At 35.5% G+C, this 24493-nt stretch overlaps 2 protein-coding genes and 3 pseudogenes across 2 annotated transcripts; 3 read left to right on the top strand and 2 right to left on the bottom strand.

The window, feature by feature from the left end:
• Positions 1–17: 17 nt before the first annotated feature.
• Positions 18–1448, bottom strand: LOC120208769 (annotated as a pseudogene).
• Positions 1449–2150: 702 nt separating this feature from the next.
• Positions 2151–3602, top strand: LOC120208875 (annotated as a pseudogene).
• A 4479-nt stretch (positions 3603–8081) lies between these two features.
• Positions 8082–13014, top strand: LOC120158425 (DNA-directed primase/polymerase protein). Its single transcript, XM_039169511.1, is given in 16 exon segments — positions 8082–8254; positions 8638–8783; positions 9028–9197; positions 9328–9474; positions 9569–9620; positions 9819–9993; positions 10183–10265; positions 10404–10616; positions 11106–11222; positions 11567–11738; positions 12082–12195; positions 12522–12551; positions 12554–12598; positions 12601–12627; positions 12851–12891; positions 12970–13014. Coding segments are annotated over 16 exon segments (1659 nt in total). The 5' UTR covers positions 8082–8172.
• A 771-nt stretch (positions 13015–13785) lies between these two features.
• Positions 13786–14847, top strand: LOC120208577 (protein SAR DEFICIENT 4). Its single transcript, XM_039207836.1, is given in 9 exon segments — positions 13786–13916; positions 13919–13993; positions 13996–14068; positions 14070–14137; positions 14140–14193; positions 14196–14445; positions 14447–14572; positions 14574–14683; positions 14686–14847. Coding segments are annotated over 9 exon segments (945 nt in total). The 5' UTR covers positions 13786–13876; the 3' UTR covers positions 14835–14847.
• A 252-nt stretch (positions 14848–15099) lies between these two features.
• Positions 15100–20291, bottom strand: LOC120208470 (annotated as a pseudogene).
• Positions 20292–24493: the final 4202 nt, after the last annotated feature.

Here is a 24493-nt window from a genome sequence, read left to right as displayed (position 1 = left end):
TTAACGGCTTTCAATCTTCCTCATCTGAGTTACATGTTTGTTTGATTCATCTTCTCATCGGAATAAATATAGCAAGTCTCCCATGCCTTGTCAAGTCCATGCCAACCATTTCATCCTCGGCTGAAATCCTGAGAAGCCCAAGTTTATTAAGAAAATAAAACAAAGTACCCATTGTGGCGCTAACCCACCCAACAATGACCAAAATCTGGACAATCTGAGCGGCCAAAAGCCTCCCTCCACCTCCCATGAGCAACCCATATTGACCCGGTGATCTATCGGGATAAACCTCCCTCACATATTTTCAGAAGCAAATAAACCGGTGAAGAGAACTCCCCAAGCACCACATCCACCGTGTAATTGAGCTGCTTCCAACGGATCATCGAACTCGACTTCCTCAGCCAACTTGTTGCAACCCATCAAGACCAAAGCCGCCACAAATCCACAGATAATAGCAGCCCACGGTTCAACAACGGAGCAGCCACCAGTAATAGCAAAGCCACCTAGTAACCACTACAGACATCGGTTATATTCCAATGATGTGTTAAAATCCTTTCCCTAAAAGGATGGTCAACGCCCCCGTGCATCCGGCTAGTGTGGTAGTCACCGCCGTTCTCCCACCGCACTCCACTGCCCGTAATGGTTGCCGGAAGTGTAAAAATTCGAGATTCTGTTAAATGAACCAGGGTTGAACCCGTACCAACCGAACCAAAGTATGAAAGTTCCTAGAACAACAAGAGTTGCATTATGGCCACGTAAAGCAACAGACTTACCCGAATGGTCGAACTGGCCAATCCTTGGTCCTTCGATAAGTGCACCCCATAAACCGGCTACACCACCAATCATATGAACTACCCCAGAACCGGCAAAGTCGATGACTCCACTACCAAAGAGCAGTTTTATCGGTTCGGGAAGCACTCGCCCAACCGCCACTCGCCCAAAACCAATGAGAAGCAACGGGGTAAACAAAACCAGTAAGAAAGGTGAATATATAATACGCAACAAATTGAGTTCTTTCAGCCATGGAGCCACTGGCAACCCCAGCAGCTGAAACAGCAAAAGCCCAATGATAAAGGAAATTGCTATAATCAAAGGAAGAGGAAGGAATGGATTGTAAGCCAAAATGGTGGCGACCATGAAGCCACCGCTAGAAGGCGAACCGAAGGCAAAGGCAAATCCAAAAAGGAAATAAAACAGGCCAGCAATGGTTCCATCGAGGACGGTAATGAGCATTACGTTGATTGCGTTTTTGGCATGGACTGAACCAGCACAAAGCATGGCGAAGCCGAGTTGCATGAAGAAGTTAAGGTAGGCTGAGAAAAGAAGGTAAGTGTTGTCGACTGCGAAAGAAACATCACTGAACTTGTTGCAAATATAATCGGCTGCAGCGGAGGCCGTGGCGTTATGTCCTAGGAGCGCACCTAGGTCCGTTGAACAGGTTTCCATGGCCTAAAATGGTAAAGGAAGAAACAAATGAAATGGGAGAAAGATAATTCATCTTTATGTCAAATATGGCAGCAGTAATATCCACTAGAGTGCTTAATCATGAACTTGAACAATTGAGCATAATGGGATGTTAGTAGGATATCCATTGTTATTATTGTTACTGGCAAATCCTTAATAAAGTGATCGAATAATAATTTTCCTCATCCATTCTTTCACTATGTAATATACATGTAAAATGACATGAATTCAATTGCACGTAATATTTTCCAATCTATAAGTAATTAAAGTGTCTGAAGAATTTAAGCATCGTATCAATGTATACCACATCAACGTTCAAATCTCAATATTACGAACAGAGTAAAATTGAATAAATATTTAGCATAAGTTAGAATAATAATTGATTTGAATTAATCATTTAGAAAGTTGCTTTACATTTCAACTGACGCAACTCGACTGGACCAGATCTTCCTCTTACACGTGATTGAGAAAGCCGAGAGGAGGATGAAATCCAGAGTGTGGATTTAAATTACACTATTAGAATCACTCACGCAGTGTCCCCACTGACCAAGTCAGTAAGAAGGTTGGTTGTGTTAAACCGATGTCGTTTGACAACGGCGTATCTTCCACGAACCTCAAAGTATAGTTGCCAAAAGAGGCCGGTCTGTATAACTTGACTTAAGTTGACTTCGCCTCTATAAATTCCATAAGCTTTGGGATTTCCAAAGCAAAGGTTTTACACTGCCTTCCTCTTCCAATAATTCCATCTAATTTTCTCTTAGTTTTTTTACACAAAGTGTTCCCCAAGCTCCGAAATGAAGGTCAGATTTCCATTTCTCTTGTTATTCTTGAATTTAACATACATACATACATACATACATAGGTATATATAGGCTAAACTCTCGAGATAACGTTTTCGAATAAATTAATTCACGAGATAATGCACTCCTCAGATTAATTGCTCAAATAGGGTGAAATCTACAGTGTTGGTCGTAGGTCGCCATGCCATCCGGGCGACTTACTAGGTCGCCATGTCTTCCCGGCGAGCTATGAGAGAGATTGCATGTGTCATGCACGTTCCAACACGTTGGGCATCCGAAGGCATCCGACCGAGGGCATCCGACCGAGGCCATTCGAGCGAGCTATGCGAGGGCATCCGAGGGCAAGAGGAATCACGCGAGGAGCATAAAGAGTGCATGGCGACCTACAAGGTCGCCCGGAGTGCATGTCGACCTATGCTGGGAAGCTGCCACGCCGTAGGTCGCCCGGAAGGCATGGCGACCTACGGCCAACAGTGTGCAATTCATCCTATTTGAGCAATTAATCTTGGGAGTACGTTATATCGTTAAATAAAAAATTCGAGAACATTATCTCGAAAATTTTGCCGTATATATGTGTTCGTATTGCTTTGATCGAAACATTAACAGAAACTGTGTTTTTCTTGGGACAGAAAGTTGTGCTGAAATTGGATTTTCACGAAGAAAAATGCAGACAAAAAGTCATGAAGACAGCCTCTGGTATTTTAGGTATTGTACTAGATCTTGTCGAGTTCGAAATCGGGATCTTGAACCCAGCACGAAGCTGACTGAACTGATATATATTGCTTTTTGCAGGGGTTGAATCAGTTGCCATGGACAAGGACCAAAAACTGACGGTGACAGGAGACATTGATCCGATTGCGGCCGTGAGGAAACTGAGGAAGCTATGTCACACTGAGATCGTCTCCGTGGGGCCGGCAAAAGAGCCGGAGAAGAAGAAAGAAGAGCCGAAGAAAGACCAGCCGAAAGATGTTATAGTGACGTACCCGTACGTATATCAACCAAAGACCAGCCGAAAGATGTTATAGTGACGTACCCGTACGTATATCAACCGCCGACGTCCCAATACTACTATGCTCCGGTACCCAACTCTTACAGTTACGGTAAAAGTATCGAAGAATATCCGGCTGGTTGCGTTATCTGCTAAAACTTTGTTCTTTATCTACGATACAATTTCATATACATAATAGATGCAGTACTTAATGATGAAGAAGATGAAAAATAAATTTGGGTTACTGTTTTTTTTAATGTAATTTTCATTTTGTACAGTATGGTGGGTTTATTTAGTTTGGCATTTTGTACTTTTTTTTCGCAAAGTAATGGAAAAAAATTCCTATTAGTGTATTTTTTTAATGTTTTCTTTTTGGAAAATCTTATGATTTAGAAAATAATTGTTTTGGTTGAATTTAAACTTTAATTCCATACATCGTACAAAAGTAATTCTTTACTTTTATATTTGATATATACAATTAATATATGTCCAACCAAAATCAATTATTATAATTTAATATCAAATTATTAGTTAAAAATCATTTAAATCTAAATTATGATAAAAACAAATAAAATTCATCACATTTATAAATTCTTTATATGACTTTTTTATAACTAAAGAAATACATAATCTCCTAAACTATGTTACTCAAGTTACAGTCTTTTTCGAGCAATATATCATATAGGTCTACTGAAGTCTGAAGATATTGAAACCATGTAACATCGTGCATTACCATCCACCGTTGAATATCCAATTTTTTTAATAATACGAGAATGATTATTGATTATAAAATAATATTTATTTAATTTTTTAATTAATTAATAATATATATTTATTCTACAAATACAATAACTTAAATATGTATTTTCTATAATTTTTTTTATTATTGGGACAATTTAATAAGTGTTCTATTCTTAAAATATTCAATGATAATATAAACGGATTAAATAACTTTCGGATTTATTAAGATTAGGGATGGTAAATGGGTACAGTTTCGTGGATTCCGCACCGCATTCGCTCCAATTGGAGCGGGGATGGGTATAATTTTAGCGGGTAGTGGGCGGGTGTGGATTTATAAAGTGGTACCCGTCGTGGGTGGTGGGCGGGTAATGGGTTTGAGACATTACCCGCCCCGCATCCGCCCGCCCCAAATTCGCCCGTCCAGCTAAATATCTATTAAATTTTGGACCATTATGAATTTAGGTGTAATTTTAGAGATTATTTTATAAATTTTAATATTGTATAATATATAACATATAATTTAACCAAATATTAAGGATATTTAGTCTTTAATCTGGTCTTTAATTAGGGAAATATTCGGCTCTTTGATTAAACAAATAATCCCACTAACCACGTCACTTTCCATGTTCTTTAGCCCATACTGCCCATCCAAACACAAATTAATCGTACTATATGCATTAACATCAAAAGCATCAGTTTCCATGTTCTTTAGCCCCTCAAAACTCATATTAGGCGCACTATGAGCATTAACATCGAAAGCAACTCAACAATCCAGCTCTGCGACTACATGCTCCCTACAATTTGTCTCCATAACATTCGTAGAGCCACTCCTTTGACAAATTGAAGCATGCGTTGCTACCCAATCACGAACTGTCTGGGAATCAACTCCAACATCCCATTAGTTTGTTGTCAGGCGGATCTAGATGGGTATGTCGCTAGTGGGTAGTGGGTGTGGGGATGGATTTAAAAATGTACCCGCGTGGGCGGGTGTGGATTTAAAAATTTGTACCCATCATGGGTGGTGGGCGGATGATGGATTGAAAAATATTAGGTAGGTATGGGGATGGGGGAAGAGATATCCGCACCCGACCCGCCTGTTTGCCATCCCTAATTAAGATATGGTCTTCTTAATATCCCGAAAGCACATTGAAAGTGCTAAAAGCTAAGCGAAATACAATACGTTCTTTGACGAAAAAGATTGAAAATTACAGCTAAGACCGTCTCTCCTCTTAATTTCATCCTTATCTTCACTCATTCCTTGATGTATTACATTATTGGCTTTTTTTTATTCTTTTAAAATAATTATAAAAAAAACCACTTGTTGGACAGAATATTGTGTTATAAACCATAATCAATTTATAAAAATATTCAACCGATTATTTAAAAAATATTATTATATATTTTAAGAATAATCTGACTAATTATAAAATAATATTTATTTAAAAAGATTATTAACCATTTGACAATAAATATTTAAATATCCCTGTAAACATATCAAGCTAAAAATCTCTATAAATAAAACTTACTCTTAATAACTGAAATTGTTTAATTTGTATGATATTTTATGTTTGAATATAAATAAAAAATAACCACGTCAGCATTATTAGGAAACCAATGCTATTATATTGTCAGTCCAGATTAGAGATGGACACACAACCCGAACTCGACCTGATCGGGTTGAAGTTTTTTTAAAAAATGGGATTTGGGTCGGATCAATTTTTTTAAGTGTGATATTTAGGTTGAGTCGGGTTCGGATTTAGGGTGAAAAAATATATAAGTTTACCTTATATATTCATGTATAATTACAATAATACCCCTCTATATATAATTTTTTTTCAATTAAATCACTATTTTTATTGAATAAAAATATTTTTTTTATTATTTCAGGTCGGGTCCGATTTCTAAGTCATATATTCGAGTCGGGTTGGGTGAAACATTGTTTTTGTCGGGTCGGGTCTCGGGTGGAGTCTCCCTTGTTCTCGAGTCGAGTCGGGTGGATCAAAAACCCGACCCAACCCGACCCATGCCCATCCTTAGTCCAGATCCACTTGTGTCATTACCTAATGCAATGAAAATTAGTAAAATATGAGAATGTAGAGTAAAACAAAATCAATTAGCAAACAAATAAATAAAAATTAAACAAACCATTGCCAATTCACAACAATAATTAATTAGAACCGACTGACCAAAGTCTAACCGACCGAGTCATCCAGCAAAATATAGTAATTTACTTTAGGGATATTATCACAGCTCGTATATGTATTTTAATAAATTTTTTATTATAAAATTTTTATTTTTAAAATATTTAATATGATATTTATCCTTCGAGAAGATATATAATAAAATATTTAATGTAATATCTATACTTTATTAAATATCTAGTATGATGTCTAAACTATCATTTTGTGTATACATCCTTGTAGTGGAGTTATTATGGGTCCTATCCAATCCCTACCCTTGATGCCCCTAATCCCTAGAGTTATTTAAACAATAAATAATGTGGTCGATAATGGCGTGCTATAAGAGCACGTCAATACATCTTTTTGATATAAAGGATTTCAAACAAGTTATTTTGATGTGAACTCTATATAATTATACATTTATGTTTCAATGGTAGAGTTAATAAAAAAATTTAAATTGAAAAATTGAAAAATAAAATTTAAATATTGAAGTTAGATGAGATTAAAGTTGAGTGGTAAAATTTATAATTAATAATTTTAGAAAAGGTAAACTATATCAATAGTGGTTAATATTTGAATAAATTTTTGTTTTATTCACTGAAGTTTCAAAAGCAATAAATTGACCACTAACATTATCGATTTATAACAAATCGATCATTAACATTAACTGCCGTTAATGTGAGTGATGGTAAGCTGACTAGACATGTTAACTGCTGATTTGACACAATTTAACTATCATTTTGACTGTTCTTTCTAATCTATCTCCATACTTCTTTTATCTCTTAAAAACTACAATTTGTGGAATACCCTGTCACTAAATTCATGGAAGACACTCCCCTCTTCTGTCACCATTTTTTTTTTTCATTGTATAAATCACTGTTCATCTCATCACTTACCCATTAAAACAGTAGGAAAAAAATTCTACTGGTGCAAGTGGTGGTGGTTGCACCATGGATTGTGAGAAGACATGCACGACCTTCTGTTAGGAGGGTAATCTACTAGCCTTTTATACTAAATATTTGAGGAATAATTTTTACCTCTTGTTATCTACCCAATTCGACAGTATAAGCTTATAATTAAACTGTTAAATGGATAAATACGTAGTTCACTTAAAAAATAGATTTTGAGATATATTTGATATAGTAAGTGATCAATTATCATATTAATTTACATCGATCTTCATTTTCGGACGCATTAGATTTTCAAATACAGTAAAAACTTCACAGGAAGTGGCATTGAAAACAAGTTACAAAAGATATGTGCAACAAAACAAGGTTAGAGATATCATACACCATGTGGATGATGAGGGCATTGCATTGAATCATGCTGGGAACAAAACAAACCTGGGTAACCCATATGCTTACAATTGATTCGGGACAGAATAATCTGATTCCAATGAAGTAGAAGATCTACACAAACAAAAGAAATTTCATTAAAATAGTCAGGATAAATGGAGAGAAATATCTCTCAACTTCTGAGCAAACTTCAACTGCAGTCACGATGTTCTCAAGCCTTCAGCAGTACAAACAACATCCCTTTCTTAAGCCTTTTGTGTTTTTCCTCTAAGAGCGGTGCATGTGCAGATAGTGAAGATTGAAGAGGGAAGATTAAAGAGAAATTTTGGGTTTTGAGATGTTAAAAGAAGCATAGAGATTGAGAAAGAACGGTCAAAATGGTAGTCAAATAGTACCAAGTCAGCAGTTAACATGTCGTGTCAGTTTTTCGTCACTCACAATAATGGCGGTTAACGTCGAGGACCAATCTGTCATAAATAGATAATATTAGTGACTAATTTGTTACTTTTAAAACTTTAATAGAAAAAATAAAAATTACTTAAACATTAGTGACCATTAGTTTAATTTACTCTTTAAAATTTAATAAAGGTGAAGAAAAGAAAATATGTTAGTATCCCTTTGAAAATAGAACGTCGGTAGCAAAATTGAAAAGAAAAAAAAAGTTTCCCGCCGAGTGAGCAGTTGAGGGAAATCAAAAGAAAAAGAGAATGGGAAAGAAGAGAAATGCAAGCACAATGGACGACGTTGATCGGTTGTTCGAATGCTTCAGATGTGGCATCTCTCCTCCTCGTAAGCTCTTCTCCCTTTTCTTCGCAATCCTTTTGTTGTATCGTTGTTGTTTAGTGAATTACACTGCAAAATTACTTTGAAATCGAGTAGTCGACGATGATAACCCTGGAGCGTGATACTTCATCAAATCGTTTACGAGAGTTTCATTAAAACTTTCACTGGAATTAGAACATTATTTGTAAAAAAAAAAGTTTCAATTAGGGTAATGTATTTATGTTTTTGCAATCTTCATCATCGTTGCATATTAAATTAGTCTATTAGTTGCTACTACTGATTCTAGTCCACTTCAATTTTACGCGAATTTAATGTGTTGTACAAATTAAACAAAAAAAGATAGGGGATAATTAAGAGTCTTGATTCCCCCCCCCCCCCCAAAAAAACAGAATCTGCTGTAAGGGAAAGAAAAAGATGTAAAAGCAAGCTGAATCGAGAAAATTCTACAAGAAAGATCTCCGTGTCACCTTGTTCGCCTTCCCTATCAGAACAAAGAAAGGAAACTGCAACCAGTGCACAACTCTCTGTCGAAAAGGTATTTGATTTAAATTGCTTTTGTTTTATTTAAGTTTATAGCTTATTGGGAGTTGGGACACTATTTTGGTCGAGTACAGGGAGGAGTTAAATTCATTTCACCTGATGGATTCGCTTGAAATTTGACTTTGTTTTGAGTTAATAACAGAAGTCTATAATTTAGACTCTTTAACTTGTTTGTCACCAATTCTTTGTTTCTTGGCTACGGTACTGCAGAAATTGACTTAACTTTATGTTTCCTTTAGTCTGCTTCAACAACAGTTAAGCCTGGAAAATTTAGCCGTGGGAAACAGTTCTCACCAGTTATATTTTATGGGTCTCCACATGGCATTCCTCCAAAAAGACCATTGAGTTTGCTGCGCTTGTTACGTGAAATTCACATTGATCTTAGTGAACAAGATAAATCAAATTTAAGGTAGTTATCTGACTCCATTTCAAGACTTATCAGATTCTATTAGATAAACTGTTTTGATTCAAAAGCATTCTTTATCTCTTTTCTTACTGTCCTTTTCTTCTTGACTTGGCTCTTGTTGCTCATTTTCTAGAACAGCGGTATGGGCTACATTTCCAAGACAGGATGAAGCAGTAAAGTTTGCTAAAGGACATGCAAATGCACATGTTTTTAGTTATCAAGATCACTATAGTGGGCAGAGAAGATATCTTGCTTCTACGTATGAGGAGTTTTGGAAGAGGTCTTCACTATTATTTCTTGCTTGTTCAGATTTGATTAGTTCATGAGAAATTATCCTTTTAAACTCGTTGCTTTCTGCAATCCTGTCATTCCAGGTACAAACTTATGGAATCAAACCTTCGCCATCACTATGAAGTGATTCAGGAGGTAGAAACCTCTAGATATCTTTCTTCAATTGAATGGGCATGTGAAATATTATATATTTCAGTTTCCATTCTAGCCAATTTCTATTCATACCGCTTGTCTGTGCTTGAGTAGTAAAACTTGAAATGCCCATGAGGAGATGTTTGAATCTTCTTTTTTGTCATTGGCATCATTTTGTTTATGTGGCTGTATCGTTTCTAGGGTTTCCCATGTCACTTGTACTTTGATTTGGAGTTCAATAAGAGAGACAATTTGGGAAGGGATGGAGATGAAATGGTTGATCTCTTGATTATTGTCATTCTAGAGGCCTTGCTGCAAAAATACTCTATCAACGGAAATCAGGATTGGGTGGTGGAGCTTGATTCCTCTACTGAAGGTACAGTTCTGTTCTGGTTGTCTATAATTTGTGCCCCGTAGCATTTCTGATATCTTGTATGCTTGAGAAAAACAGCTAACATCATAGAAATGTTCAGTAAATCATTTTTTTTTCAAGATGGATGATTTGCATTTTTATGGGGATTTGTTTCTTAAAATAATTCACATTGGTATAAATACTTAAATGCAGAGAAGTTTTCTCGCCATTTGATAATGCAGATACCAAATATGGCTTTCAAGGACAACTCGCATGTGGGTGCATTTGTTGCAGAGGTATGCCTTAGACTGCTTTAATATATAATTGTGTTGCTGCCACCATCAAGGGGAAACCTGCTATAGTTAATCTTCTTTCCTTTTCTCTGTTATGCATCAAAATATCAACCATCATTGCTAGTTGATGACATTTATCAGATATGCTCACGCATAGCAAGTGCAAAGGGGAAGGATGAAAGGTTTGAAAAGTTATATGTGAAAAAAGATTCAACCTCTGCCGAATCTCCTGGTCAACTTTTTGTGGACACTGCTGTCTATTCTAGAAATCGTTGCTTTCGCCTGGCTTTATCATCTAAGGCAGGAAAGAATTCCTTCCTCTTACCTACCAAGCGTTTCAAATGTAGGGACATGGTATGGTAGCTTGAATCTTGCAACTTATATTGCAGTGACTTTAATTCATGACTTGACTCTTACAGTACTTACAGATTTATTTAATTTTTCTAAAAAAATTCTCAGCGACCATTTATATATAAGTGGTGTATGTCTTATCCTTTTATGCCGGTAGAATGGGCATAAATCATAATTGTTTGAAAGTAACAGCCGATGATGACAGGTCCCATTAGTTCACCGGGGCTTAGTTTTGTCGACTAAAAGATATCTAATTCCCGTTCTTATCCCCGCATATCTTCTTTTACCAATGTTCAATGCTAAAATCCAGATTTTTCAGAAATTTACTCCCATGGAAATGTTGAATGAACACTGGTGCTGTAGGATGACTTGCCATGAAAAATTGCTAACCAGAATACTCATGTCCTTATCAGAAACTAATTGCTAAACATTTAAGAGATAGAGCTACCTTCTGACATTGATTTTAAGTAAATATATTTCGTTGAACAACAGGGTGAGGAGGACATGTTCATGGCATCCTTGATTTGCAAAATGGACATTGATTGTGAGAAGCTTTTGGTCTGCAAAATGGAATTAGATTGTGTGAAGACACTGCACTTCGAGACAGAGGTAGTCTTGAACTTTGCCTTTGGGTTTCATCACTTAACTACATTTTTTTTTTGCATTCGTATAATTTTTTGCGCACTTCGAGACAGAGGTAGTCTTGAACTTTGCTTGGGTTCATCACTTAACTACTTTTTTTTTGCATCGTATAATTTTTGCTACAACTTACTTGCAACTTCCAATATTTTTGCTTCAAAAGGAAGCCAACCTTCAAAGCAATCAGCATTTTAAATATTGTTATTTACCGCCCAGAGGCCAGAATCTTCTAAGTTCTCTTTCTGCAGAATAGAGTCTTTTACTTTTGTATTGAGACGTCATCCATTCACCATCAGCGTTCTTCTGCTATGCAGGTAACTAGTACTTTGGAAGTATCACAAAGCTCAAGAAAAATTGGCATAGTGATGTTTCTTCAACATACCAAACAGGAAAAGTCGCCCTTCCCTTGTTTGGATGAATTTATAATCTCAATGCCTCCACCAGCAATATACCAGGTAGCAATTGAATCAAGCATGTTCCAGTACCGTTATTTTGATTCACCTTCCACATTTGAGCAAGAACCAACAGGATGATCTTGTTCTTGCTTGAGTTTTGACATATGTACTGTGGCTTGGAGCACGTAATTCCATGTCATCTCGTTAACTAGAACTAAATGCTGTAGAAATTTGTTTGTGTTTTAACTTTATTGTTTTCCTATGTTCATAAAACCAATAGTTCTATAGTATCATCCATCGTTTTATACACAGCTTTCAATGCTTAACAAAAACTGTTATTTTCTTCACAAATGAATACTGACTACTGATCAATTGCTGTGATTATAGGGAAAATACGCTGTTGGTATTGGTTCTCTGAATATGGTATCACAAAGCTCAAGAAAAATTGGCATCAGTGAGTGTTTCTTCAACATACCAAACAGGAAAGTCGCCCTTCCCTTGTTTGGATGAATTTATAATCTCAATTGCCTCCACCAGCAATATACCAGGTAGCAATTGAATCAAGCATGTTCCAGTACCGTTATTTTGATTCACCTTCCACATTTGAGCAAGAACCAACAGGATGATCTTGTTCTTGCTTGAGTTTTGACATGTACTGTGGCTTGGAGCACGTAATTCCATGTCATCTCGTTAACTAGAACAAATGCTGTAAAATTTGTTTGTTTTAACTTTATTGTTTCCTATGTTCATAAAAGCCAATAGTTCTATAGTATCATCCATCGTTTTATACACAGCTTTCATGCTTAACAAAACCTGTTATCATTTTTCTTCACAAATGAAATACTGACTACCTGATCAATTGCTGTGATTATAGGGAAAATACGCTGTTGGTATTGGTTCTCTGATATGGATTGGTTGTCTATAGCATGTCAAGAAATCGATACTGTGAAAGATTGGTAGAGAGCATAAAAGCAATCACGGTATGCTTATTTTGTTTAATCTTATGTTCTCAGTCCATAAGTCAACATTTTAACCTAACAAACATACATACAATACCTCGAGTCGAGTAGAGTGCTGTCAAATCCTCAGAATATTAAGAAGTTAATTACTAGAGTACGCTGCAATGATAAGTTTGCATCTTCCGTCGATGACAAAATTTGTCTCTATTGTATGCTTTAGTGTGTATGTTGTTGACATGAGAAGGGAATCTTATTATCAGAAGTGTTATGATCCAGATTGCAAAGGTTTGGAAAACTACTATCTTGTCATTAGTATTCCTTTCTATGCATGAATGACAATTGCAAAATCACTGATTATCACAGGTTACCATCTCCTCTGCGTCCAATCCCGACGGATTGCATCCCTGATTCTTCTTTTTTTTTCAATTCAACTCATATGGTTGATGATGATTGTCTGTTAACAAGTAACAATCTTGAATACCGATTTGTCACAACCATGAGGGTAGAGTTTTGCTCTATGGTAACGAAGGTGATTTGGACTACTATACTAAGATTCATGGTGGCATAAGCTATAAAAGTCGCAGACACTATTGAAAGTAAGCCGGAAAGATTGATGCTCGATGACATGGTTAGTTTACCTAAAACACTAATGATTATGTTGCTGATCAACCTTATGGTATTGAAGGAATGTCTTTTACTTGTTTGTCAAAAACTATTTCAAATCTAACACCAGGAAAAACATGAGTGATGAAGAAGATGATGATGGTGGATGGCAGCGGAAAGGACAGCGACGCAGGTCGAACTTACACACGTAGATTAATTAAGGATGGATCCGATTGATAAACGTTCGTATCTAACACACCTGAGTACAAAACAATATAGAATGGCTCGCTCATCTACAAGTTGATCGTAATTGTACATATTTAGATTGATGTTAAACCATCCACGCGGTCTTTCTTTTTATTATTGTACGAATGAAATTTTGTCCTGATAGAGGTGGAGTTACGAGACAAAAAGGCTTTGTTATGGTATGCTCATTACTTGGTTCAAATTAATTTGAACGTTGAAGTTCTAAATTAGCAATAACCATTTTATATTTAGGGTAAAATATACAAGAGGTCTTATAAAATGATCATTTAATTGTCTCAAGAATGATTTTTTTTAAAAAGGCCAAGTTTAAGGTCGTCTCTTTCAGTCTGGGGATTTTCCAATTTTCAACAACCATCTGTCTTCCTCTCCTCCCCAATTCCAATTCTTCCAAGCTCTCACAATGGCAGCCAGTCCTACCCCAATCTTCATTTCCTCCGACTCTCTCCACGCATCCTCACCCACACCGCCTTAATCAACCACTTCCACTCTTCGCTCCCTGCCGTCTCCGCCGCCATCACCACCCAACCCGTCAAAGCTACACCGTTTCACCCTCCGCCTCCCTCCTTCTCATGCCCTCCTGGTCTTCATCCCCTCTCTCCTTACATAGGCGTCAAGCTCGTCACTTGTTTCCCTCAAAACTCCACCCTGAACTTACCCGGTATCCAAGCCAATTCGTCCTCTTCAACTCCACCACCGGTCAACCTTTGGCATCAATGGACGAACCGTTCTGACCCTTTTTAGAACCGCTTGCGTATCAGGCTTGGCTTCCAGGATATTAGCCAGGAACGACAGCAAAGTCCTCGTGATGATCGGCGCAGGCGCATTGGCACCTCATTTGATCAAGCCCACTTAGCAGCAAACCCCACTTTGCAAAGGGTAAATCTGGAACCGTACGATCAATAAAGCCATCGATTTAGCTCAGAATCTGCAAAGAAGCAACGAACACGAAGGGGTTTGTTTCGAGACCATGATCGTTGGAAGAAATCATTCCATTGGGTGACATTATCAGCTGTGCTACGAACTCTGAAACGCCGCTCGTTAAAGGGGAGAAATTGAAACCTGGGGCCCATTTGGATTTGGTGGTTCGTATAAGCCTAACTGAAGGAATGCGATGATGAGGCGATAAAGAGGGGGAGGGTCTATGTCGATAATGCGGAGGCGCTCGTGGAGGCCGGTGAATTGGTGGGTGCTTTGGAGAGAGGGTTATTGGGAAAGATGAAATTTGTGGTGAGTTGGTGGAGTTGATCCAAGGAAAGAAGACTGGGAGGAGGGATTGTGAAGAGATTACTGTGTTTAAATCTGTTGGTTCGGGTGCTGTCGACGTTTTAGCTGCACAATTGTGTATGAAGCTCTTGTGAAGAACACGTGTTAGCAGACGTGTTACCTTTTCTTTGCTTTTCTTCTGGTTCTGTGTTCTATGGAACCTGTTCTGTTTAGAGCTCCAATAAATGAAGTTTTATTATTGAGGTTTTCTTCTATTAGTCTCAAAAATATGTCATTGATTCCAATATCAACATTTATTAATAAATTTAAAAAATATTAATACATCCTACTAGGCATAATATATTTTTCGGAAGAAAAGTGATATGCTCATGATAGTTATGTATTTTACTAAAATACATCAAAATTTAAACATGGGTCCATAGACTATTTTTAAAAAAAAAACAGAAAAGTGGTTTAAATGAAATTTGAAAGGCAAATCGGGGCTTATTCTTCTAAATGATGAATGGAATTATATGTTTCACTCCTCGTCTGAGCCTGAACCTTCAGAGCTTGAGCCTTTCCCATTATTTTGCACTTTGCCGTTAGCTGCATGACCCTGCTTTTTTGTATCCTTCTCGTCTTCGCTGTACTCACTCTCATAATCATCATCGTAGTCCTCTGTTCTCTTCTTCCTCTTCGATTCTGTCCTCCAGAAGAGGTCCTTCTTCCGATAAATGACCACCACGGGTGCCGACTCGTGTTCTTTTCAGAACTTTAACCTTCAAGTTTGTCTTTATATCGCAACCTATCCAGGAGTCACAGGCAGTAACAAGTCAAATTGTAGTTCCCTTCCGTCGGGGGGGCGGGGAATTTTCCCCATCACCAATCGGGAGCCACCTTGAACCTTCTCTTTAGTTCTTTTAACAGATTCCCTCATCTCCTTAGCACTTGCTCCTGAAACCTCCATCGTCTCCTGAATTGCTTTCGAGGCGGCGGTTATTGCTGCTTCATCCATGAAGCTCACCTTCTGGGAGAAACCACACATTGTTTGAGACAGCATCTGCAAGCAAAAACCAGAAATTCTCTTCCTTGTGGAACGGGAAATAAGGGGCATGGGGAAGAGCACCGATCAGGCCATTGCCACGCTCAAGTTTTATCCAAGCTTGAACTGTCACAACGTCCCCCTCCTGTATACCTTCTTCACCCTCGGTCTCACATGTAACGTCGATTGTTAGGGAAGGCATCATTTCCTACCATCTCAAAATCTTGTACTTCGGCAGAGAAAACCCAGCAATTTGTGTTAGAAGTTGAGCACGATCCTCCATAGTCATGTCTCGAAGGTCTTGAAACGTTCTCACCTTCTGCAAACAGAGAATAAATAACTCTTAACCGTGGAGATAGGTTTCCCTAAGCAATCCAACTTATACAAAACATGTAAGAATCGTTTCTTTGTAGTTTGTACCATAAATCAGAGACAGATCCGAGGAATATGTGGCATATGGAAAATCTTGAGCACAAATTATATTGAAGTTTTGGGTATATTACCCGATTCCAATTTCAACATCTACAATATCTCAACTATAGAGAAAAGATTGCACCAAAGCTTATTACATTAAATTTCAACATAAAATATTATGGAGATCTAGCTCCTCCATTGACAGCTAGAAGGTGAAATATTAAACAGTGCACTCTTGCAAAAACTTTCTCACTAACCTTGCGAGCGATCTTTTTACAACAGCCTCTTAAAATGTGGCAGCTGCAAGAAAGATGCAATGCCTTCAGAGGATCCCCCTGTTGCCTTTCTTGCACTGGCGGACAGCCTATGTTGCATCAATCAAATAAATAACACTGAACATTAATATGGACCAAAAAAAAAGGAATTGCAGCTTATTGACTTCTATCACCCAGAAGATGGGAAAGGGGAAAAGGCCAATCAAAGATTAAAAAGATTTTGGATTTATTTACTATGATCTTATTTAATAACTTCAGCAAGCATGTATATTAGAAACCTTAGAAGGTACAATATTATAAGCCTTACATCGAGAAAATCAAGAGAATAGAGGATAAGGGAAAAAGCAGAGGGCAAACATAGACCAACCTTTAATTATTTCATAAGTTGTTTAAGTCTACAATCTTTATTGCATTGGGAATTTTAACAGATGAAAGTTAACAACTGGCTTATGCATGACTCGAAATATAGAAACGATAAAAGACAAGAAGCTGAAAATTTTCTAAAAATAAGCACCTGAATAATACACTGAGAAAGCTCCACAACTCCAACTGCTGGCCTCAGCCATCCATGACCCTGGGCAGTACGAGGTATAAGTGCCATCTGCAACAGAGAATACATAATTAATAACAGAAATCCCACATGAAAGCTACTTAAATTAAGATCCATAAGAAGAACGAAAAGGGCATAAGGATACAAGAACACAAGCTAGCAGGCTAAAGCATGGCAATCTAGTACCATGATTTAGCATGCCCATTCTCATCTTTCAGACAAACTCATACTTGAATTTTATTTCTTGTAATACTAATTTTTTGCAGCAGTTTTTCAGATTGCTTCTTATACATTTGTACATCCATTGCTCCAGAATCTGGTCACTCATCTGACTCTCTACTTCGGTTAACTTTCTCAATTCTAATCATAGGTCCTAAATATCTAAAACCCCTAGACAGTGCAAGGATCGGTTTGACCTTTCAAATAACACTGCCATGCGCATAACCAACATGCTTTCAACTTGATTAATTTCTTACGTATTTGAAAATTATTTAACTGAACAGACAGTAGTTTCTATAAGCCAAATACTACTAGTAGTAATCTTACGTAGTAATCAGATGAAGCACAAATTGCTTCATTATAGTTGCACTTGCGAATTGGGTTAGCAGAAATTACTCAAGTATAGAGGTTTGATAATGTATCATGATCGGTCCTAGAAGTCTACTCAGACAGAAATGATAGGCAGGTGTAATCTGACCTTCAGTAATTCTTCCAGCAATCGCGGTGCAAGTTCTAGCATGCGCTTGTAATCACCAAGCAGAGCCGGAGATAAGGTAGCTGATTCACCGGTTAATTGTGCCTGAATCAACAACTCAGTCTGCATAGAAAATGGCACAAAAGCAATCATAAGAAACTCTGTAAGGAATCAGAATAAATAAGTATATTTTCTCATTACAAATAAATCTCAGCAGACAGCATATAAGTACACCTTCACTATAGCCGGATGCTGCTTCCAAAATTTAGCTTGCTCTTGCTTAATATTCTTAAGGTCAAGATTCAACTCACTCCTAACTGACATAAAAAGCTTCTGGAGAGGTTCATCATCAGTCCTACGAAGAATCTCCATGTATTCAGCAGCCTTAGTGAAGACTTCCATGACTTTGCTGTAAAGCAGGTACCGCAACAAATCAAATCATTTTGCAAAAAATTATACAAACAACTCCACAAATCCATACAGTGAGGGGATTAAAAAGGCTAAAAACAAAAGGTATGAGATTCAAAAGAAATATAAAATCAAGGAATTCTGCAATCTAGGGTGATGGCACCTGAATACATAACTTCATATGCTCAAGGTACAACATGATTATAACCAAAGCTTCAGTAAAGCACGTGTACATTTAACTAGACATCAAAGAAAGAGGAAGGGACATCATTATTCACTAATTATAGCCCCCGCCCTCAAAAAAAGGGGGGAAGAAGTACTTGCTACATGGTTAACATTAACTGCACTCTTTGGTAGCCACTCATCTGATACTCATTGATTCACAATAGAGTTTGTAGTTAATAATCATAATTGTTTAATTGAGACGAGTACCTTGGGGCCAAAGAAGGTTTCATGAAATAATAAGCGGATAGCGTTTGATGCATGACATAGTTTCCGCTATACTTTGATGACCTTGATAGATATATGACAGCAATCACCAATGGCAGGAGAATACAAACACCAACAATCCAGAGTAAGAGAATGCCACCGATGCTCCATCAATGTTCAGCAAGACTGAGGAAGAGCAATGCCCATTTGAAAACCCTGCACCAAAAAAGATATGGTATTGTCTTAACTCTTAAAGAAGGTTAATTATCTTAATAATTAGAAATTTGGAATTAAAATGACCTGCTTGTTCTAAAACATAAGAGATTAATTACTTGTCTTCCATCTGGATGCCCATATTTCTCAAAATTTTCACGGATATTAGGTCTGTGAGAGCTTGATAAGCCTTGGCTATGTACTCACACAATACTTGTGAGCCTCTGAAAATTAATATAATAAAATTGTTAATAAACAAGTGTGATCAATCATATGCTTTTTTCCATACTAAGGCTACAGAAATTCATACAACTATACAATTAAATCAGCCAACCTGGATCTGGATTTTTATCTGGATGGTACTGAACAGAAAGTCTCCTATATGCTTTCTTTATTTCCGAATCCGAAGCTCCAGGTTCCAACCCAAGTATACTGAAAGGCTCAAAAAACTTGAATCTGAATTTAAAAAAAGAAAAAGAAAAACAGAGAAGTTCACTTAGTGCGACTCAAATATAGATCTAGAACATAGGCATCACAAGAATTTAATCTGAATGATGACAGTAGCAGAATAGAAAAACAGGAACTCTACTAATTCGATTTACCTCTTGGCTAACGCTTTTAATGTAATAAACCAAGAATATCATAATAACAAAGAACCACCAGAGTCAGATTACTAAAGTTAAGACATTCGAGACCTGCAAGAACAAAAGCAACTCGTTCCAAATATGAGCATAGACCATAATGCCAACTAAAAGGCTTATCCGCCTAAATAGGGGGGGGGGGGGAACTAACAAATAATTAATGGGACAACAAAAGGCTTACCCGCCTAAATACGGATTTGCGGTACTTGCCTGAGCGAGAGCATTTTGCACACTGGCAATGAATTACCTTTGCTTTCTTGGACGCTGCTCGGCACAGCTTGACAATTGTATAGGGCACCAGAGGCAGAGCCATTATTGTTAAAATGAAAATCGGAAACAATGCACTATTCTCTTCTGAAGCAGCCATTCGACCTTCTACCTTATATAAATTCAAATCAGTTACAGCACAAGTAAAAGCAGCAATTCTATGGTAATCCACATTTCCTTCTACTATAATTAATATTAATGAAAATATTGAGAAAATTCAATTCACATAATATTTGGGGAAAACTATAAAACTCTGATTACCAACTGATGAATCTGGTAGTTAAAAGAAATTAAACCTAAAGATTAAAACTGCTAGCACCACCAATGTCGACTAACAGCTATTAACTCAAACCAATTGTAATATCAGGTTAAAAAATAAACAGAAAACAGTAGAAAATCCTAACATCTGGAATTGGAACAAAAATTTGAAGGAATTATAACACAATTCGGATAAAAAAACTGCCTGTTATTTGAATAATCATTTGTGATTGTTAAAATTTAAACAAAAATCAACATATTTGCATAAAATCAAAAGAAAATGAATACAACCTGTGAAAATTGAATTTCAGATCGGGATCTGCTTCAGAGACGACTTTGTGTACGATGGCGCCAATCTGTGTAAAAAAAAAGGGGGAATAAATATATATGAATAGTAACGCTGCGCTCTTGGGTTTTGTAATTTATTTTCTTTCTAAATCCCGAAACGTAAAGGCAGAGTTTTGGTGTAGTTTTCCCAATTTAACCTTTGAGATATGTAATATCTAAGGTTATGATGGTCATACGAGGGTAAATTATATATTTTATCACTCACTTTTCTTTTCACTTTTATTTTGGTAGTTAAAGTTTAAAATAGTTCAATTTATCCACTACACTTTTGATTCGTTCTCATTTTGACCATTATATTGTTAAGTCATGACTAGATATTTTTCTTTTGAAAATAAATGAAATTATCTCAAAACTTTTTTTTGTGAATTTTTTTATTTCATGTTCTTTTTCATTTATGGACAATGAAACACTTTCTTTCAAAATCTCAATAGTAAGGAGGTAAAAAATTAAGAAACGAGTTATATATCTTGATTTAATTGATTAAATGTTGGATATTGTGTATTAAAGTGATCTATGGTTTTATAAGTTTTGGATTTTAAGTTTGAATTTCATAAATTTGAAGAGAAAAAAAATCTAAATTAATAGAGCGATAGAAGACAATGAGACGAGTTCATTAATATATTGAGTGACTAAAAAAGATGTTGGATAATGATGATTTCGGTCATAAATAATTTCAAGTGACTGGAAAAAAACTTTCATCTTTAGAAAAACAACGTAAATGACAAGTGGATACCATATCAATAAAAATTAGTCCATATCAATAATTTTATCTAAAAATATAAAACTATCAGCCTAAGTTAATTCAATTAATTGAATATTCTTTAAAATTTTAACAATAAATAAAGTTTAAGTTTTATACATTCTTTCAAACAAAGGAAGTTTCATACAGAATATCATTTGACTTGTAATAATAACAATAATTTAAAATGCAAAGATTCCAACTAAACAAAGCATCGCATTAAGCAAAAAATAAAAAGTACCAACAAAATTTTAAACGGTCCAAGATCTCTCAATAAAAGAAGGTTACACAAAAGGCAAGCAATTTAGGTACAGTTCCATTAAAATTTCCTCTCTTTTTTTCTTCTTTATTTCTGTAGGGGGGCTCATCACAATCGGAACATGCCACGTGAGGTTTGATCGTACGATCATGATTGGCCTACCGTCCCCCGGGAGAAAGAGGTGAACCAGTCGCACGAATTAGGATGATTTGTAGCGTGCAGGACAACTTTTGCACTGAATTCCCATTTTTCGAATCAGGAGGGGACGTATAAGGTAATGCATAATTAATATACGGTTAAAAAAATATTATCGAAAATATTAATATTTTTGATAAAAATTATATAAAAGATTATTTTATATTAAAAATATTAATATTAAATGCTATCTAAAATGTTATTTTTTATTAGTTTTTCTATCGAAAATTAGATAGTAAAATTAATATTTTTGGTAGAATAAATAATATTTTTAGTTAGTGTTTTATAAAAAAATTAAAAAATATTAACATTTCTTATAATATATTTTTTTAACTGTATATTAGGATGGCGTACAACGTAACTATCAGGGCGTGATTAGTCGGTAGATCCGCTTCTAAAATTCTTAGTTTTTGCACGCGCCGTTAGGAGAGTGGCCTGCACGACTATTGCTTAAGAAGCAAAAACGAAGCAATTTTTGCAGCTCGGACTCCAAGTTTGAGAACTGCACTGTAAAACTGGCGGTACACGTACATCATCTGCCTATTCATTTGTTTCCCTCGTGTTCGGTTGCGGCGTGTATTCGATTCTGTTCTTAAAATACATATTTTTCCAGTGTTTTTAGATATATTATTTACTTAATACCTTATTAATTTTTATATTTATATTTTAATTAAGTAGTTATTTTTTATTCTAATATTTCATCATAATATATATTTTTAATATTATTTTTCTCTTTCCTAATAACAGCACAAGTATCATTTTTAAATAATTTTATTTCTTTCTCTTTATAAAGATGTGAAACATATCATTATTTTATAAAAAAGAATAAATCAAGAAGAAAAATAAACACGAAACTTGAACCAACATCTAATTAACATAAGATTTATTTACTTCTTATTATTTAATTTACATGATAAATGAATTCATAAAATGATTTTAATATCTAAAGAATTTAGGTTCAAATATTTGTATCTACAAGATATGTATATATTATTAATAATTTAAAAATATACTGAATAAATATTATATTATAATTAGTCTAAACTATTAAAAAAAATACGAGAAAAATATGTGATGAACAAAAATGCATGATTTATGAGCCATTTAATGAATTGCACGCATGCTCTATATAGGGATGGCAAAAAAAACTTGAACCCCGACGGGGAAAATCGAAAATTGAATTAAGCGGGGACAGAGAAAAACCGTTTATGCTAAATGGGGATGGGGATGGGGACGAGGAAAAATCGTTTATGTTAAACGGGACGGGGACGGGACGGGTTTAGTAATCCCCGCCCGGATTATCTGGCCTGATACCCGGCCCGATAAATATTAAAAAAATTTATTTTTTATATATATATATATATATAATATTAATAAATTTAATTTAAATATATATATATATAATATTTATATATTTAATTTAAATATATATACCCAGCCCGATACCCGGCCCGAAACCCGTTTAAATAACCGTTTATGCTAAACGGGGATATCCGTTTCCCCGCGGTTTTCCCCGATTACCTGATGGAGATCCCCGTTTAAATCCCCGTAGTTTTTTAAGCGGAGACGGGTACGAGTTTTTTAAACGGGGACGGAACGGGGGACCAATACCCGACCCGAACCCGACCCTTTGCCATCCCTAGCTCTATATACCACTAGGCAATAGGCTACCCTATTTTAAGCTAAGAATTATAGGAACAACTCGTTGAAATATTTCTTAGAACTTTAATGTAGAGGCTGCCACCATTGTCTGGGTTGCTAAAATGGATTGAATCTAAATGCACAGTAACAAGGGGGACAGCACCTACCATTATGCGTCTAAATTTCCTGAAATTCTGTTATTAAATGCATAATTTCAATATTTACCAAATTGTTTTAACCATTATGGAAAATCAAATTAAATATTGTTTTCTTGCATTAATATGAGTTTCCGTTTATGTAATTTAAAAAAAAAATCAACGGACACAGTAATTTGCAACCTCGATTGAAGCAACAATTTGAGGTGCCTCTTAGGGAAAACATGGGTTAAGCTAATTGTATTGAGGAAGGTGTCATGCCAAAAACAATTGGTTTCAATTGTTTTAGTTTCTCTTAATTTTAAAATTAGATAAACTAAATACTATCTTTAAAATTTTAAATTTATTTCCTTTTTAGGTCTTTTAATTTTGATATCAGGTTAATTAGATTGCAGCTCTCTGTTTTTTTAGTATAATCATTTTTTAGGTCTCTTTTAATTTTAGAACTAGATAAATTAACATTTAGTCGATCAATTTTGTTGGTTCGATTACTTTTAATTCTTTTTGATTATAGCACGAACCAATTTTCTCGGTAGTTAAAGGAATTATTGTTGCTCATAGAGGTCATGAGCTCGAGTACCAGCGACTGTAAGGGTGATTAAACATTCATTGTCAAATGGTTGAGAGTATTTAGAACATATATTACTTTGTAATCACCTTAGTTTATAATAGTTGTTGCATTTTTATAATTGGTAATTAAAAGTTTTATTCAATTAAATTAAGCTTTTAGTTCATTAAATATATATATTTAAATTAACAAGGAGAATCACAAAGAATAGTTAATTACATTTGAAAGAAAAAAAATGATAAATCCGAACTAATTCAAACTTCAATTTAGATTAAAACTTTTCGTTTATTAAATAAAGAATTATTATTATATTATTGCCTAATATTTGAACGTGAAAGGCATCGACCCCTTTGTTGAATGGGCCAATTCCATGTTTAGTCCCCTTAAGCTTAAACTTTTCAGTTCAACCCCTTTTAACTATTTATTAGATAGAAAAATTTCCAACTTTGGCATCTTCTAAACATTGATAATTTTTTAACCTATTTTAACACGTAATTTATAATTTTAACTCACATTTTAAACTTTATGCTAAACTCCAAAATATTTTTTTTTTACTTCATCCCTACCGATGAAGAGTTGTAACCGGGGACAAAGGTTTATGGAAAGTGGGAAAGATTTTCGTTTTTTATATTAAAAATTTGGTTTCATGGTATTCTAAGTTCTTAGCTTATTAAATTTAAATAAATTAGATTTTTCATTCAACTTTTTAAATTAAATA

This window comes from Hibiscus syriacus, unplaced genomic scaffold, assembly GCF_006381635.1.
Source record: "Hibiscus syriacus cultivar Baekdansim isolate YM2019G1 unplaced genomic scaffold, ASM638163v2 tig00000002_pilon, whole genome shotgun sequence".
NCBI classification, from domain to species: domain Eukaryota; kingdom Viridiplantae; phylum Streptophyta; class Magnoliopsida; order Malvales; family Malvaceae; genus Hibiscus; species Hibiscus syriacus.
This window is presented reverse-complemented; position numbering and strand designations above follow the sequence as displayed.